The 20,185-nt window shown below is 38.5% G+C and overlaps 1 protein-coding gene across 3 annotated transcripts in view; it reads right to left on the bottom strand.

The window, feature by feature from the left end:
- Positions 1-20,185, bottom strand: part of LOC122807224 (AP-3 complex subunit sigma-2) — a 1,165,940-nt gene that overhangs the window by 178,038 nt on the left and 967,717 nt on the right. For 2 of the 3 annotated variants that reach the window (XM_044078299.1, XM_044078297.1), the window contains one exon: positions 1,706-1,777. The exons of the other annotated variant lie outside the window; for it this stretch is intronic. In XM_044078299.1, the coding sequence (XP_043934234.1) occupies positions 1,706-1,777 (72 nt within the window). The remainder of the gene's footprint in view (positions 1-1,705; positions 1,778-20,185) is intronic. 3 annotated transcript variants of the gene reach the window in all.

The following is a 20,185-nucleotide window of genomic DNA, read 5'->3' as shown; positions in this document are numbered from 1 at the left end:
TCATACAGAGGTGACTGTATTTAATTTCATTTGTTAGTGAATTTGGTCTGTAGGCTAATGCAAAGTAGTCCACAAAGCTTAATTAAAAGCAAGCTACAGTGCTGCTCTAACATGCAGTTTGTAATTTTAAACAATCACTGAAAATGTCTGCTGTATACATTTATCAATAAAATACAAATTATAAACATATATAGCAGTGCTGTCTGTGATTGTTTAAAAGAACATGTTACATAAGAGGAGCTCAGTATGTTTAAAGAATTTTCATCATCATCAAACTCTAACAGACAAGGTGATATCTGGCCACATATCTCTCCATTAATTCTTACATTTATATACAAACTTTCATTAGCTTTTTTACTTTGAAATATTTCTGTATCCTTATATAAACTACTTAAAATGTGCATTCAGAAATGTTTCATCTATTCAAACCCAATTTCTTAATTGTGTACCCAACTACAGACTTGTAGTCCATTTCTTCAGAAATCAAAATGCTTACGTGTCCATTAAACAAGCAGATAAACAAGAAAATGCTGAGTTTATGTACCAAGCAGTGCAAACACTTAAAGTCTTTGTTTTAAATGCAATGCATAGCCAAAGTCCTAGTATATACCTTTAACTATACTGAAATGATCAACTGTTATTAAATACATACCAGATTTTTTTTTTCTTTTTTTAAGTTTTGGCTTTACTGGTCTGAATGTACCCATAAAGTGAAAAGTCATAGACATTCAGAAGCCATGTGGTTGAAACACTGGTATGTCCTTTTGGGATCACTGTATATATACACTACTCCAGGTATAAGGTATTTCACAGTGAAGACTCTATTTTGGATGGGTCTTTCTTTCAGTTTTTATTGAATGGTTTGTCCATTTGATATTTTTAACCTTTTTGTTTGGAGCATACCTCTCAATTGTCCCCAATTTTGATACAAATTTTAGCTTTGTCCCTCTTAACCCTCCTAAAACTGATGATTTTTGGAAACATGGTATAGAGTTACACTTAATAAAGAATGACAATCTTTAGAGTTATACACTTCTTTTCCTTCAGAAAGTGTATATTAATTCACATAATCTTGTTCTGTTAACATCTTAAGTTAACAGTACTAATATTTAAAAAGTCTCTCCTGATTTTTTTCTAGATTTATCTCCGATTCTATTGAGATTGTCCCTATTTAGCCGGGAACTATGGTTTGGAGGTAGAAGTGTGGGACAATAACCAGACCCAAATATATATTAAAAAATGGGTAATTTGCTAAGTTTCAAAGAAGGTTAGCATGAAACATATTATTAATTCCCATTTTAATGTGCAGTAAGGCCTGTCATATCTCTTACAAAGCACTCACAGGTCTTCTGACTACAGGATTTCTGCATAAGATTTGCAGTGAGTTAATGTCAAATGGATCTCCATAACAGATTCTGAATCTCAAGCAATGCTTCCATTAACATACATTTTGATAACATTAATTTAGGTGCTATAACTTTCAATGCTTTAATAGCTAATTTTCAAAATGACCTTTCAAATGAAATTCTCCTTTAATGCAATGATACCATGTTTTGTTTACCCAGGCATAAGCAATCCATTTTTAAGATATGGTGAAGTGACATTAATTTGTACTGCATTACAAGACATTCAGTTTCATAAAAATAGCAGTATAACTTGTGCCAGCACAGGAAAAAGTAAGAAAGCACATTTTAAACAACCTTACCTTATCCATATGAAATATTAGATCCAGTTCACAGACATTCTCAAAGCATTTATCCAATGTTTCAACAAACACCTAGTAAATAAAGGCAGTAGCTTAAACTAACAAGTTATTTTAACAACATAAAAAACAGGACAATGTTGCATTATTTGCTTGATTTAACTTACTTTTTAAATATCTCATTTTTATGCATTATTTCCCACAATTAAATAAAACACTGCAAGAACATAAATTAAAAAAGTGAACTCAAATCTATCAGCTATCAAACATTGTTATGAGATAAATATTAATTAAAAAAATGAACTCAAATCTATCAGCTATCACATTCTGTTATTAGACAAATATTACTAATACTGTAAACATTTTTTTGGAACTTGCTCTCCAAAATATTTGTCAGCAGAATGGTCGGGGGAATCTTTTTGGATAAAGGTTTAAGATTACTTGTAATTTGCAGAAAGGTTTGTGTAGTTACATGATGCCTGTATATGTTGGCTGGTTTTTGCCAACCCTTTTCAGGTACAACCCAGTTATCAAGAACAAAAGCAAAGGCAAAGACTACAAGCAGAAAAAATGTAGACTAGCCAAGAAAGTGGCAAGTTTAAATGCGCACCGAATATAGATTAAATGATGGCCCTACACAGCAAGCACTGGATTAATCCAGGAGTTGAGAGATTTTTCGCTAACAACCCTTTCAAGCTAGTATGATGTGAGGAAGCATCTAAAGCTATGTGACAGTTGTTTAAAAGGTGAATTCACATATAGAGCATTTTACAAAAGTGGTGAAAATATTGAATATCTTTACAATTATGGTCAACAAATGAAACTCAAACTCTTATCACTGGCATTTATTATTTCTGAGACAAACTTTCAGAATACTTGCTTTGGTAGTCAGCACCATATAATCTGTGATATGCAGTAAAACTTATTTTCCAAATTTGGTGCAAAGATGCATATTTCTTTGTAAAGATACAAGGAAATGTATCCCACATTTACCCCCTTAAAAGAGTTTAAGAAGACACTGTATCACAGTGACATTTCACTAGTTTGGGTACCAAGTAGGGATTTAATATTTCTTTTTATCATTTTAAGATCAATAGAAAGCTGACTTCAAAACATACAAACAAAACAAAAATAAAATATTCTAACATCTTTAGGACAAGGACACCTGCAGGGTGATATCTGATTAGGAGAGCAGCCATGCTAGCCAAACAATTAATCAACAAATGTTCATTAAAATGAATGAGAACCAGAACCAGAAATAAAAGGTCATGTTACTTACTAGCATGACTTCTCACCTCATCTCCTCTAACACAGTAAAAGGACATGGCTATCCAATCCATTTCCTGTCCTGTTACTATGGAAGCTCAGCACCTGTTGCTTAACTAACAATCTTTAGTCATCTGACTAGAGACATCAAGATTATCAGAAGTTCTCATCAGAGAGGTTTTGTCTTATACGTGCAGGTTTCATACACACACACACACACACACACACACACACACACACACACACATATATATATATATATATATATATATATATATATATATATATATATATATATTCATTTAAATAAAACCCAGGCAAGAAAATAGATATATATGTGACCAGCAGTGGCAGCATACACTGCATACAGTATTACATTTTAATATGCTATGGAATGGTTCATAATCCAATTCTACTATTACTCTTAGATAATGTCATGAAATTTCTGACATTCAAACCCTATGACAACATCTCCCTTTACTTGTATACAGCATGTTTGAATTATTGACCAAAGTGCTGCTAGTCTAAATTTCTGAAGTAACTCAAATTTCTGCCATTATTTTCTGACTCTAATCCTCAATAATTTCCCACAGATTTGCCAGAAAGCACAACTTTATAAGAAACGGGCCAAAAATATGAGGCAAAAATCTGGACATTCTGAGAAAATCTACAGTTGAGGGGTATGATGGTGGATGACATTTAAGGAAAAATATAAAAAAAAATTTTTATAGTAGCAATATGATGTAAGAAAAGAAGAACATTGATGCATTGGAAGATTTAGAATATAATAATGACAGCAAGTACTTTGACATGGAAAAAGAATTACATTAAAGAAATCAAGAAAAATACAAGAAATGTTATTTAAGCAAATATTTTTTACAAAGAAAAAAGAGAAAAAGTGTCGAGTTACTTTAGCAGATCAGTATAAAAGATGGTAGTATAATGAGAGTAATAAAAAATGTAAAAGGACAAATACAAGGAACTTGAGAAACTATTATGAATAGTATAGTACCATAAATCTCAACCATACTGAATTACTCGTTTTTTATCAAGTTTTGGGGTCCAAATAAAGGGGTGTCACGATTCCCAAGTGGCACCCCTTCATTGCCGATTATTTTCATTTTTTTTTTATTTTTCAAATACCGAGCTGTCGGTGCTGACGTCATCATGTGTGCGATGACATTAGCTCTGTCAGTGCTACCAGCCAGTCAGAATTGAGCTCAAGTCCTCATTTCCGGCTGGTCAATGTGAGCAGGAAATCATTCACGGTTTGATTTATTAAGTTAACAGCAGCACTCCGTTTGTGGTTTAAATGCGGGAATCTCGCTCGTTTTGTCATTTTGGATTATAAATGCATTTCAAACATTGGATTACAAATGCCTTTTGAACAGGAAATTAAGTAAGCACTCAGCAGCCAGGGAATTACAAATGCGCATTTCATGTGGAACAGCGGCCAGGAATCATTGAACAGCCACTGCTGTTCATTGCATTTGGCAGGTTTAGATTAACCAATTCAGTGTGTGTGTGTGTGTGTGTAAATGTCCCCATCTAATACACCTGGTATTTCAGGCTCAAACCCTGTACCGAGCTTAAAGTCCCTAGCCACCACCATTTCTGAGCTTTGTCCACATTTGCTGTGCTAAGAGTTGAGAAGAGCTATGGTGGGAAGTGAGAACACAATTTGTATTCCCCCATTATTGGCTTTCTTGTTTGTCCAGGTTTGTTGTGTTAAGAATTGAGAGCTATGGTCAGTGAGAACTGAATTTGTATTCCCCCATACTGGCTTTGTCCAGGTTTTTTTGTGCTAAGAGGTTGAGAGCTATGGTGAGAAGTAAAAACTGAATTCACTAAATGATAGCCATTAAGTTTCAGTCTTCCTATTTTTTAGGAAACTGCTGATTTGGCATAGTGGTATGTTACTCTGACTGTAGTGCATAGGGTCCAGGGTTCAAGACTTGCCAGTGAAATGCATCGTGGTAACACAACATTTTATTCTAGCAACTTTCCAAAATTATACAAGCAATGATTAAAATGTGTCGCTGGTAAGTCCCTAGCCACCACCACTTGTGAACTTTGTCCAGGTTTTTTGTTCTAAGGGTTGAGATCTATGGTGAGAAGTGAAAACTGAATTTGTATTCCCCAAATATTGGCTTTGTTTGTCCAGGTTTTTTGTGCTAAGAGGTTCAGAGCTATGGTGAGAAGTGAGAACTGAATTCACTAAATGACATCCATTAAGTTTCAGTTTTCCTATTTTTTAGGAAACTGCTGATATGGCATAGTGGTATGTTGCTCTGACTGTAGTACATAGGGTCCTGGGTTCAAGACTTGCCAGTGACATGCATGGTAGTAAAAACATTTTATTCTAGCAACTTTCCAAAATTATACAAGCAATGTAGAAAATGTGTCCATGGTTTTTGATCATTTGCCCCCCCCCCCCAACCAAAAAAAAATTGAACTTGAAAATAAGTGTGAGAAGCTGTGCAAGATGCCTATGGCTTACAGTACGGTCATTCTATTTATAGTGTGGGTGTAGAAGTAGACTTTTATGATGGAAATGTTCTGAATTGGGCAATTTTGTCATTATTGGTTCATACATTTTGTTTAATTGCCTACAGTACAGCCTACTGGAAAAATGTTCAAACAAATTTAAAATGCATTCTAACAAGTGTGTTGTATTATAAAAGGAATATAACTTAATAAAGTCAGGATGGTGTATCAAAGAAAAGAACACATATATGTTTCCAGGAGCGGCCTTAGGTCAACCGGTGCCCTAGGCAAATGGCTCCAAGGCGCCCCCACCACACCACCCAGTGCCCCCATCTTGGTCTACCTACACCAAATAAATACTGGAAAAGCGCCCCTGTTAGAGCGGCACCCTAGGCAACTGCCTAGTTGGCCTATGCCTAAGGCCAGCTCTGTATGTTTCTTGTTTTGTATGCAAGGGGCCAATGATATGAAAACAGCCCAAAGGTAATCTTTATCCACCACTGGCCAGATGCATTTTCTTTGGATGTTGTGTGGGTTTCAATGCTATTTCAATGAATGTGAGTTTCAAGAGCAGAGACGTTTTAATGCCAAGTCTATTTTCATTGAGACAGTATTGCTTTGTTTAGCAGATGTCAAAATAAAATCCAAATAATCATTGTAGAAGTAAAGCAGTATGCACACATTCGTGTTTATGGTAAATGGGGCAAAATCACCAGGTAATTGGACATTGGAATGGCTACAGGGGGACTCTGGTGCCATATTTAATTTGTCTGTTCTTCAGTTTGCATTTGAAAGTTGATATCCCACAATTCCATTGGAGTGGGTGGGTTACGTAATTATGTATGCAAATTAGATGTTAATCAGTGTACAGATTTGTACCTATTTTCCATGGGCCTTGTCCAGACTTTTGATGTTTCCAGGTTGAGAGGTATGTATAGTACAATATGCACATGAGATGTTTAAAGAAAAAAAAAGAAGGTAGCAAAAAAACATGAAAAGTAGAAAAGTAACAGAAAAAGAGAATAAGGAGAAGGAGATTCCTTTGCATAAAATAGATAAAGTATTAGGACAAGTAAATATATAGATTTGGTTGCAAGAACAGATGGAATGGGGTATGAAATGCATAAAAACTAAAGGGATTTGTCAAAAAATAAATATTTTTAAAGATTTTGAATGAATTATTAAACAACGATTTTATGTACAAAGAATTATGTAGTGGAATACTTAAATTCACATGGAAGAAGGAAGACAGTTAAAAATTGGAGACCGATAATATTGAATATACAGTTATAAGTTTATGAAAATAGTAGAAAAGAGATTTGAAACTAAAAATGGAAAATATTATGCAAGATAGTATATACAGTATAAAGGGGAAGGGTTGTCAAGAATTATTAATGAAAGATAGAAAAATTGTGGATAAAGTTATGAATAGAAAAGAAGACACATTTGATATTACTGGGCATGAAATCTTATGGGTAATAATCAAAGAATATAAATTATAAAGTTAGTAAATTATGTATGTTAGCATACAATAACAATAAAAAAAATACTTGCAAATGGCTGGTTAAGCAAAGAGGTGCATATGAAGAGTGGTGTAAAATAGGGATGTCCACTGAGTTGCATACTTTTTGCATTAGTTATGAATATGATAGCATATAAAATAAATTAAAAAATGAAGAAGGTGAGGTATCTAACACCTGAAGGGTTAAGAATTCTAGACCTATCAACATATGCAGGTGACAGAATAACAATTGCAAAGAAAATTGGATAAAAAAGTAATAATTTGCACAAATGAGTGTCTAGAGGTGAAAGGGATGGCTTTAAATAAACAGAAAAGTAAAGGTTTAGGTAATTTAGTAAAGATAGGTGTGTGTGTGTGTGTGTGTGTGTGTGTGTGTGTGTGTGTGTGTGTGTGTATATATATATATATATATATATATATATATATATATATATATATATATATGCAGATTTGTTTTACTAAATTGACATAACTGGTCTGAGAAATGCATTCAAGAAGAATTATATATGGTGACATTACATACTGACTCTTTATTTACAGTTATACCTAATGAGTATGGCTTGGAAGCTATAAGAAGATTTTTATGTTCTGAAACTGACCTCTCTAATAGAAATACAGGGAATATCTGCCAATTATTAGAAACGGTTTTGACGAATAATTTATTTTTGTTTAATAATCAATTGTATTTACAAAAATCAGGTGTGGCAATGGGAACATCTACAGCTAACCGTTATGCTAATTTGGTACTTAGTATCTGGGAAAAAGATTTAATTTATAGTAGTACTTCCTCTTCCTATGACAAAGCCTCTTTTTATATTCGTTTTGTTGATGATGTGTTCCTTGTATGGCAGGGTTCTGATGATCAGCTAGGGCAATTTGTAGAATACCTTAACATTACAACTGACTTTTTAACAGTTTAAGATTAACTGTTCTAAACAATCAATAGAACTTATTGATGTGAAAATTGATAGGAATAAACAGTGTTTATCTACTACTATATATAAGAAAAGTGTTATGTACACAAGAACAGTATGCATGCACCGTATGTGTTTAATGGAGTAGTTAAGAGTTAGATGTTAAGAGTAAGTAGATTAAACACAAACGAAGAGAAGTTCTTATATCAGATGAATGAAATGGCTGAAGAATTTAAAGAGAAGGGGTATGATCAAAGTATACTGGAAAGAAATATGCTTGATGCAATTTCACATAGATCTGATTAATCTAAGCCATACTTTGGAAAGAATGAACATGATCTGGTAGATCATGATCAGTTATGTAAAATGCAAGAGGAATTTTGATATGTAACAACGTATAATAAAAGAACGTCAGGTGTGAAAGAAATAATAGCGAGAAATTAACATATTTTGAAGGTGATGCCAGGTATAGAGAAGATTATTGGTGATGAACCAAAGTTTGCATATAGGAATAGTACGAGTTTAAAACAAAGACTATGTTATAAAGAAATGAGAAATAATAATAATGCAATGAATAAAAGGAAGAGCACGTTTCCATGTTATAATTGTGTTTGTTGCCCCTATATTATTACTGACAACATCTTTGTTCATCCGAAAACTTCACAAAAATATAACTTTAACTCATTTGCAACTTGCAATACTGAGAATATAGTATACCCTGCCACCTGTAATAAATGTAATGCCTTATATGTAGGTAAATCCACTAGAAGGCTAAAAGATCGAATTGTAGAGCATCGTTCAGATATGCGTAGACAAGTCTGCATGAATGCATTAGCTAAGCATTTGTTAGATTTTGGTATAACTCGAGTTTAAATTTAGGGTTATAGATGTAATTAGTACAAATTTAAGAGGGGGTAACATACATAATATCGTTGAAACAAAGGAATATGAATGAATAATTAGGCTTGCCACAGATAAATATCCAGGGATTAATGCTGCTATTAGTTTAAAACCAGCATTAATTAAGAACCAAATGCAATATAAATAGGTATGTTTTAATGTGTTTTAAACATTTTCACTATATTAAAATAACACATGATATGACTGTCATGTGATTCCATACAACTATATAAGTGAACCAGAGTTGTTTTTGTATGTTGTACTGAAGAAGGGCTAAGCCCGAAAGCTTTGCTTGTTCATTTTATTGTTTTATTAAATTAAGTTCTGACATTTCTTGACCTGAGTTTTTTTGTTTGGATTTATAATTATCTCTACACCAAGTTCACCACTACCTTATTCTTTCTTTTTGTTACAAAAAAAAATTCCAAGCATTGGATATACCATGGAACACAGTGAAGACAGTCATCAAAAAGTGGAGAAAATACGGGACAACAGTGATGTTGCAAAGAACTGGACGTCCCTCCAAAATTGATGAAAAGACAAGATGAAAACTGGTTAGGGAGCCTGCCAAGAGACCTACAGTAACACTGAAGGAGCTGTATGAATTTCTGGTAAGTACTCGTTGTGTAGTGCATGTGACAACAATCTCCTGTATTCTCCATATGTCTGGACTATGGGACAGAGTTGCAAGACGGAAGCCTTTTCGTGCACCGAAAAACATCCAGAGCAGGCAAAAATTTGCAAAACAATACATCAAGTCTCCCAAAAGCATGTGGGAAAATGTGTTATGGTCTAATGAGACCGAAGTTGAACTTTTTGCCCACAATTCCAAAAGGTATGTGTGGAGCAAAAACAACACTTTGCATCACAAAAAGAACACCATCCCCACAGTGAAGTATGGTGGTGGCATTATCATGCTTTGGGGTTGCTTTTCTTCAGCTGGAACTGTGGCTTTAGTCAAGGTGGAGGAATTATGAACAGTTCCAAATACCAGTCACTTTTGGCCCAAAACCTTCAGGCATGTGCTAGAAAGCTGAAAATGAAGAGGAATTTCACATTGCAGCAGGACAATGACCCCAAGCATAGTTTATAGTTCATAGATCATAGTTTAGTACTAAGCTAACTGCCCTTACGAGACATTTTAAGCCGAGCCAATTATCCCTTGTGAGACTCAAACCCTACACCTTGTGTTTGTAAGGCAAACACCTTAGCCATTAAGCCACCCTCCCATCCAAATCAACAAAAGAATGGCTTCACCAGAAGAAAATTAAAGTTTTGGAATGGCCCAGCCAGAGCTCAGACCTAAATCCTATAGAAAATCTGTTGGGTGACCTGAAGAGGGCTGTGCACAAGAGATGTCCTCGCAATATTGCTGGAGCCTTCCTGTGTCCTGACAGAGTGCTCTTCAAACTATCTGGAAATAAACAGAGCTACGTATATTTTTCTGGCACTTCAGAGTTGTATACTGTTAATTGTTGCTTGACTAATTTTATATCGTTGCTGGCTAACTTCAGAGTTGTGCACTGTTATTTTTGCTTCACTGTATAGTTTTTCAGATTTCTGCTGAAGGTGTTTTCCCCACCTCCCCCTATTTCTCTGTGTCATAAGTTGGTATAACTGGTTTTACATCCTGTGTGTTATCTGACTATCTCAAGGATTACTTGCATAAAATTAGACCCTGTTAGTAACAGCCTGCATATCATTGCTAATTTTATATCATTGCTGGCTGACCAGAGTTGTGCACTGTTATTTTTGCTTCACTGTATAGTTTTTCAGATCTCTGATGAAGGTGTTTTTTTTTTCCTACCCTCCCTATTCCTGTCTTGTTGTTTAAATTTGGAGGCTTTTGCAGTTGCCGCCCCCACTGTAGATTTGATCTGGGACACTCACCCCAGTCCCATCTCTTTACCTCATTCTACCTAATAGACTCCTTCTGCACTAGTCATTTTTAATTTAATTGCATTTTTTAAACTGTCTGGTCTAACATTGCTATATACTCAAGTGTGCTAGCTTGCACTGCATTTGAATTGTTTTTACTGCTGTTTTAGCTACTTTTCTGTATACATATATATATATATATATATATATATATATATATATACACACATATATATATATATAAATAAAAGCCTGTTTCCTACCTTTACTATAACTAGTATAGTCCAGATTCAGATTTGCTGTATCCAGGACTGTATGTAAGCTTCTGAGCCTCCCAGGCTTTCTGTGTTGGAGGGAAGCCTTCTAGCTCATCAGTGGGAGTGGTAAGCACTAGGTAACCTATCTACCACATAAGGAGTGGTTCTGGCCCAAAAATTGTAGTTATTGGCCATTTGGGCAGTTTTTCCATCTCTCTCAACTTTCTAATTTAAAAGCCCGCATTTGCACTTGTTCCCCCCTTTCCTGTAACTAGTTTAGTCCAGATACAGATTCTTAATTTTAGCACTTCAATGTGCTTATTCGTGATCAGCACTTGTTCAGAATTTGTTGTAAGCACTAAATAAGCTATTAATTACTACAGCACTCAACCTTCCGCATTATCTAGAGGAAAACTGTTTTGGTACTTAACTATCCTCACCTACTTAGAGAAAAACAGCTTACTCACTTTTCTCACTTATCTAGAGGAAAACAGTTTTTTATTCAGCCATGTCCAAGGGTCAGCTCCCAGTGTTCTCTCCTGTCTATCTGATGAATCTGGGCATCTTGGGGCAATGTAGAAATTGCCTCATGTACACAGACAACCCTCTCCTCCTACCACCCAACACTACAACCTGTGAGAGATGCACTTATCTAGCCAAACTGGAGGTAAAGCTCTCTCCAACCAAGACTGAACTTGACAGTCAAGAGGAGAAGGTAAAAACTTGCACCACACCACACTCATCACATAGTCTCACTAAATCTACACCACGAAAATCCACACATAGAAACACAAAAACATTCGTGGAGGCTCTCAATAATAATCTGCTCAACCAACAGAGACCTCCAAAGCAGAAATGCAAGCAACCTCCACCCCCCAACACAACCCAAATGACACATAACCCGCAGACTCAATGTGCCACTCAACCACAGCCAATAAGGCAAAACAACGTACTCAACACACTAGTCATAGGTGACTCTATAGTCAGGTACACTGATGTCCCACTCACCAGGCTAAACGAGGAGAAGGTTACTGTCAGCTGCCTGTTGGGTGCCAGGATCCGCCACATAAGCCATGCACTCAGGTCACTCCACAGCAAGTACAAATATGACTCTGTCATTGTCCATGTTGGTGTGAACGACCCAAGACGTACCTCCTTGGACTACATGAAAAGAGACATGGAAGAGCTCTCCGATCTTGTAGCCCAGGCAGGTATGACCCTAGCCCTGAGTAGTATTCTGCCATCACCCAGAATGATACCACAGTACAAGGACAAAATGATTGACTTCAACAACTGGCTAAGCTTCTGGTGTCTTTCTAAAGGGATCCAGTACCTGTCTTCCTGGGATGACATGGTCGATAGACCACGATGCTTTGCCAGAGATGGCCTGCACCTGTCACCCCTGGGATTTCGGATACTGGCTAAGGTTCTTGCCGCCCCTATAGTGCCTTTTTTAGGCAAGGTTCAAATGACAAATTCACCACTGTAGCAGAAACAGGCAAGCAAAAACTGAGGGTGATGCTACTAAATGCTAGAAGTCTAAATCTCAAAATGCACTCACTCAAGGCACTCCTTAAAATGGAGAACATCAATATCTGTGCAGTGACTGAGACCTGGTTCAAGGCTCCAGACAGCACCCCTGCACTACCAGGCTATAACTCATACCACACTTTTTGGCCATGTAACCTGGACCGGAACACCAAAGGAGGAGGTGTGTCCATATTCATTAAGGATATCTACACCTCCAGGCTAGTTGCTCAGCATAATGCATCCAAGGTTATCCAAGTGCAACTAACTCTGGGCAAAACTGCAATCCAAATTGTAGCTTGCTACAGATCCCCCACCATGCCCCAGAATTCCCACTCTCTTTTCTTGATGTAATGGAAAATATTAGGGTTAATCCAAACACCCTAAAAATGGGTGATTTCAACTACCCCACCATTAACTGAGAAAACTACTCGTGTACCAACTCCTTTGCTCAACGTTTTCTGGAATTCATAAACTCCAATGCCCTGGATCAACTTATGCACACCCCATCAGGGGCAACAATATCTTAGATCTAGTCATTACCAACATGAGTGACCAGTGATCCACACCTGAAGTCAACGCCTCATTGGTCCGATCCGACCATATGGTAATCACCCTAGATATCCACATCCTGACCCCACCCCCATTAAGGAAACCACGGTAAAAAATTTCTCTAAAGCCAACTTCATGCTTCTTAAGACAGAAGTGGTGAACTTCATGACACCCATTCAGATGGACAATACAGTTACTACTGAATCCTACACAATTGCACTTTATAAGCACTTACACGAGTGCATGGATCATGCTATCCCAAACAGAACCAAGACGCTATCCTCCAAAAACAGGAAGCCAATCTGGTGGTCCCCTGCCATAAACAAACTGTACAACAGAAGGAAGAAACTGTTGCAAAAGAGAGTAAAATCCCATGAGTGGAGGAGCTCCCTGGTCAGCCTCAGTAAGAAGCTACGATCCCTCATAAAATCCTCCAAAGCTAGTTACGAAAACAAAATCGCCACTGATTCTAATGACAACCACAAAGCATTCTATAGCTATGTCAAGAATCTCAATGGCAATATTCAGATCTGCTCTGAGTTACAGCACAATGGCACTAAATATACAGACCCATCTGATATTGCCAACATCCTGGCAGATGGGTTCAGTGCTAACTTTACCCCCCTCTCACCCACTAAAGAGCCCATCTCTATACCGGAAGAATGCAAAGTTCCTGTAATCACAGCTGCACAGGTAAAAACCACACTCTCCAAAGCCAAGAACACAGCATCCATGGGACCAGACAACATTCCAGGCTGCGTTCTACACGAACTACAGAACAAACTGGCGCCCCACCAAAGCACCATGTTCAATCATAGTCTCACCTCAGGCTTTGTGCCCGCTGAATAGCGCATAGTGATGGTTATCCCACTCCACATGGGGGGAGCCACCATGGACCTCGGGAACTACTGCCCCATTGGCCTGACGAGCCTGGTCTGCAAGGCCATGGAACGTATCATCATGGAACTTATAAACAAAGACATTGGTAATCTCCAAACTCTGGACCCCACCCAGTTCGGGTTTGTAAAAGGCAGATCATGTCTCCTAAACATGACAGACTTCTTTGAAGCAGTCACCAAAGCCGTAGATGAGGGTAAGGTGGTTCACACAGCCTATCTAGATCTTGCCAAGGCTTTCAACACCATCCCCCACTCTGGAATTATAGATAAAACTCACTAAACTAGGTATAAATCCCTATGTCACAAGATGGGTTGCCTACTGACAGAACCCACACTGTGAAAGTAGCAGACTCCAAATCCAACTTCAGACCAGTGACAAGTGGAGTATCACAGGGTTCAGTCCTGGGTCCTCTCATGTTTGGTATCTACTTCTCTGAAGTACAGGATAACACAAAAGGTCTTTGGCTAATGAAGTTTGCAGATGACTGCAAACTAGGAGCCATAATCGAAACTCCTAATGATGTGGACATCCTACAAAAGGGCCTCACTGAGACAGATGCCTGGTGTCAAAGCCATGGCCTCAAGCAAAATGCCAAAAGGTGCATTGTCATCCCCTTTGGTAAAAACTCTATACCCATGAACTACAACATAGGCAGTAGTATACTTAACACCAAAAGTGTGACAAGAGACCTTGGGACACAGGTGGACAGTAGTCTCTCCTTTGATAATCACATCGCCACAGTAGTCAGGAAATCCTTCTACGTGGCACACCTCATCACAAAAGGTTTCTCATCCAGAAAAAAAGAGGTCATTGTTCCCCTCTACTCATCACTCATTAGACCCATTACAGAGTACAACACCCCTTTTGGTATGTACCTCACAAGACATCTACAACAACTGGAAACACTCACAAAGAGGATTACCAGCCTTAAACAGATGCCCTACGCAGACAGTCTCAAAAAACTCCAGCTTTACTCCGTCGGATATCACCTACTCAGAGGTGATCTCTGCCTAACATACAAAGCTATGTCAAACCCAGAGCTGTTGGACATGCTCCACTTAATGAAATCCCAATCCCCCGAGCTACACGCTCTAGGCACCTAAACCTTGTCACCACAATAAACAGAACATGCCGAAGGGATAGATTCCTGTCCCAGAGACTTCCCATACTCTGGAAGAAACTACCTATCTATATCAAAGAAAGCTCCTCATTAGCACTATTCAAGAAAAATCTTATTGATTGGATGGGAAATAGGAAATTCACCCCGGGGATGACTTCTGTGGCTCTGCTCGACAGTGGCACAGGAAAATAATTTTCTTGGGTGGCAAAAGCCAGGGTACCTTTTTGGCTGGGCTTGTACAGGCCCTAGGGATGATAGCCTAGTACCTACCTATGAACCTATATGACAGATTTGGAGTGCTTTTGCAAGGAAGAGTGGGCAGATATTGCCAAGTCAAGATGTGCCATGCTGACAAACTCCTACCCAAGAAGACTGAATGCTGTAATTAAATCAAAAGGTGCTTCAAACAAAGTATTAGTTTAAGGATGTACACATTTATGCAACCAGCTTATTGTACGTGTTTTTATTTTTTATATTTTTCTCCCCAATAGATTTGTTTGTTTTTCAACTGAATTGTACTGGTTATAGTTCACAATTAAGGTGGGAAAAGTTTTGAAATGATTTACTGTGGTCTCATTTTTTTACATATTTTTAGGTATGTCAATATGTTGCAAACAAGAGTTATTTTTTGTATAAAAATTAAGGGCCCTACTCTTTTCAATAGGTGCCATGAGATTAGGGATCCTTTCCCTAATAAAATATACAGTAAGAGACTGCTACCATGGAAGGGCAGTTTCCCATCATTTCTCTGGCCAGCCTAATAGACACGGGCATCCTGAGGCAATATAGCCATTGCCTCATGTTTCTCAACCACAGAGGGGGCCTTGGTTTAACATCTCATCTGAAAGAAGACATACTCAAGAGTGCAGCAGCCCCCTTTATTGCACTACAGTGTCAGTAATCAATCTTCTGAGTTTGGGAATAGAACCTGCAGCCTTATACACCAAAGGCAAGCGTACTATCTGTTGCGCCACTGATACTGCCAAACTGAGAACTTATTAATATTATATTTGCAGCTTGTTCAATTTTATTTTTTTTATTTGTTGTTTTAACATACTTTGCACATTAAAACACATTTTTATGTAAATCTGTAAAAATATTTTTTAATAAATGTAGTTTTTTATTTCTTATATAATATTTCACGGCAACAATCACTGCATGTCAATTTTTGTAACAAAACAATGCACACACATATGCATGGATGTTTATGTTACCAAATGACACTGCAGCCAAAGGAGTGTGATAAAAATAGTTAACAGGTAAATTTATTAACATGCTTGACACATCATCACCCATTCTGCAACATTCTGACTGAGTAATCAATCACCATAAAAAAGTAGAGTGGTCATCTCCATAATGCACCCAAGACTACTGTTCTGCTCTTAGGGAATTCAGGGAAATTCAATGCTGAATTTGTCTCCACCCCTTTAGGAGTTCCAAACCATGGAATTTGATCATGACATGTTATAAATGACAAAAATTATGGAGATAAAATATTTTTTTAATGAATTAATTACTTCTAATGTAACGACAACTTACTGCCGATATATTCTGGACATTGGTTTCACCATGGCTCCCAGTCAGAGATCCTATACCCCTAAATGGGAGACATGTACAATTTATTTATTTATTTACTTATTTATTTATTTAACATTTGTTAACCGGGAAAGTCCGACTTGGAACAAAGCCAATTTTCAGCGGAGGCCCAGGGAGAAATGGTCCTGATGCATGTCTTTGAAACGGGGGAGGAAACCAGAGCACCCGGAGGAAACCCACACAAACGCAGGGAGGACATACAGACTCCACACAGAATGCACCCCAGCCGAGAATCGAACCGGAGAACCTTTTGCTGTGAGGAGACAACACTACCGCTGCACCACTGCGCCATCCAGACTGAAACAGCTAAAGTCCTTTAAAACACTGCCTTTGGTATAAGAACATGAAGCCATAAGCCAGTTCCCAAATGACCGTTCTTAACAAGAATTTTAGGAAACTTAATAGGACAATCCAGTACAAAATGTATTCTCAAGACTGACATTCTACCCAAAAAAGTTTATTGTGTCTCAGTTCTGATTTACATAACAGCACATTGTCTTTGTCAATACATAAAGTATAGCTATTACAATGAAAAAATACTGCCTTGTCTCATGAAATATTTACACTTTACTTCTGCTGTAATGACAGTTAGTGAACGTACACATGGGAGACTAGTTTTACTCTGCCTCCTGATCACAAGTTATACAGCATGGTTTATTGTGCGCTTTCCTGATTGATAATTAGCTTAAAACATGTTTCTCTTTGCTTGTATTTAAGACTCTTCACGCAGCAGCAGCTAGCAGTGCCCTATGCAGACACGAAGCCTAGAAGCTCAGTTTTTCCCTGAACAGCTGTCAGTGAAACCCATCCAAGCTTTTCTGCTACTCTAGGAGCAACTCATTTGAGCATTGAACAGCGTTGCCTTACTGATCAACTATAGCCTACACAGAGTATAGGTCCCTCTTGTAGTCTAGGCGCTGCCAGCACAGTCCTATCAAATTAACCCATTCCCTTCCCTAACAAAAGATACAGTAAGAGACTGATATCATAGAAGGGCAGTTTCTCATCATCTCTCTGGCCAGCCTAACAGACAAGGGCATCCTGAGGCAATATAGCCATTGCTTCATGTTTATGGACAACCATTTACCCATTTAACAAACAAATACTTTAAGTGAGAGATGTAGTTATACCATGAAATTGGAGGAAAGACTCTCACATAAGGGCAAACTGAATTCCAAACAGGTTGTCAGCACCCACACACTTTCTCACACTAAATAAGGACATGACACATAAACCCACATATGTGAAAAAAAGAAGTTATGTACTCACCATAACGTTCCATCTGAGTAGTTATACTTCATTTTTCTGCAACCTGCGGGTATATGGATCCATATCGGATCCGAGCCGGCAACTTTATTTCTAGCATCTGCTCCAAGCTCTGAGCTCCTCCCCTTACCCATAATGCCCTACCATCTCCTATCTTCCCTCAGATCAAGTTTGCTGCAACTAAAAACATAAGCAACTCAGTCCAATGAACCAAACCTGAAAAGACAGGACAAGGTCCGGGGGATGGAGGGAGGGAATGTTGCACAAAAATGAAGTATAACTATTCAGATGGAACATTATGGTGAGTACATAACTTCTTTATCTGAAGTAGTTAACTTAATTTTATCTGCAACCTGTGGGACAGAGTCCCCAGCTACTGCAATCCTGGGAGGCCCTTATGGAAGGATATTCCTGAGCACAGCAGAGCCAAAGGATGCTCTACTCCTAGAAATCAGATCTAATTTGTAATGGGAAATGAAGGTGTGTGAATTGGCCCAGGTCGCTGCTGCACAAATGTCGTCCAAAGGCACCCTAGACCAAAAGGCAGCAAAAGTCGCCATGGACCTGGTAGAGTGAGCCTTAACAATACCAGGAGGAGATAAACCTTTTGCTTTGTAGGCATGTGAAATACAAAGAGTGATCCATCTGGCCAAAGAAACTTTAGAAATAGCTTTTCCCATAAATGCTTTCGAAAAGGAAACAAACAATTGGTCAGTCTTGCGGAAAGACTTTGTTCTATGAAGATAAAAATGAAGCTGTCTATGAACATCTAACAAATGAAGTTTGTATTCACCTTTATTTTGGAAGTTAGGGAAGAAAACGGGCAGATTATTGGACTGCTTTATGTTTGCGTCAGATGCCACTTTGGGTAAGAAGGAAGGATTAGTACGGAGAGAGACCCTATCCTTGGGGAAGACCAAATACGGAGGCACGGCAGACAGAGCTTGAAGCTCAGAAACCCTCCTAGCAGATGTAATGGCGACTAGGAAAGCGGTCTTCCAGGACAAAAATTTCAAATCCACCAAAGCTGCAGGTTCGAAAGGAGATGCCACCAATGGCTGTACAACAAAGGTAAGGTCCCAAGGAGGTCCTGAATCCTTGACAGGTGGACATAACAGAAAAGTACCTTTAAGAAAGGCCTTTACACAACTGAGAGGAGGCTAAGGCAATGTTGTCTTCACCAATGTGAAAATTGGAAATGGCTACCAATTGTACTTTCACTGTGGAGGAACTAGCTCCTTGCTGAAAAATGCCAGACAGGAAATCCAACACCGCTGGAACAGGGGCTGTAAAGGGATCTAGTTTTCTCTATGAGGCCCAAATGGAAAAGCGCTTCCATTTACTGCGATAAAGTTTACTAGTGGAGTCTTTAAGAGAAGCCATCAGAATGGATTTTACCGGGGATGAAAGACTGGGAGTCCTGGCAATCAACGGAACTGGAGCAACCAGGAGGCTATCAGCTTGAGGCTGCCCAAATCGGGTGGACGTGCCCTCGGATGGGAGATTAGATCCGGGCAGCGATCCAGAACCCACGGGGGAGCTAAGAGATGAGACCAAAGGAATGGGAACCAAACCTGACGAGGCCAGAATGGGACAATGAGGATCACTTTGCACCTCAGTCGGCAAGCTTTCTGAAGAAACTTCAGAATGAGTGACAATGGTGGATAAGCATACAGAAGCCGGGGGGTTAAGCATGGACTAGAGCGTCTCTGGGGACTTCCTCTGGTGAGAGAATCAGAGCGAAGAACTCGCTGCACTTTGCGTTGGGAGGAGATGCGAAGAGATCGCAGCAAGGCTCACCACATGCAACAAAGATCTCCTCCGCTACTGACTGTTTCAGAGACCACTCGTACGGCATCAGAATAGCCCGACTCAATCTGTCCGCTAAAATGTTGGAGCACCCAGGGATGTGCGTTGCTATCAGAAACCGACCGGTGGAGATCGCCCATTCCCACACTCTCATGGTCTCGCCACATAGGGAGTAGGATCTGGTTCCCCCCTGCTTGTTGATATACCAGACAACCAACATGTTGTCTGACTGAATTGCAATCAATCTGAGAGGAAGGACAGTGTGAAAGGCTTCCAAAGCTAAAAGCACTGCCCTCATCTCTAGAACATTTATGTGCAACTTGGTCTCTGACTGGCATCATGTGCCTTGGACTGTTCTTCCCAGTGTCCCCTCCACCCGAGTTGGGAGGTGTCCATGGTCACTGTGGCTTGGACTGGAGATAACGCGAAGGGGCGTCCTTCTGATATCTCTGGTGAACCTAACCACCAAAGAAGAGACGTCCTGCAGAC

This window comes from Protopterus annectens, chromosome 7.part0 (genome assembly GCF_019279795.1).
Source record: "Protopterus annectens isolate FY-2018-M chromosome 7.part0, PAN1.0, whole genome shotgun sequence".
Lineage (NCBI taxonomy): Eukaryota > Metazoa > Chordata > Ceratodontiformes > Protopteridae > Protopterus > Protopterus annectens.
Note: the sequence above shows the minus strand (reverse complement) of the source record. Positions and strands in the feature narration are given on the sequence as shown.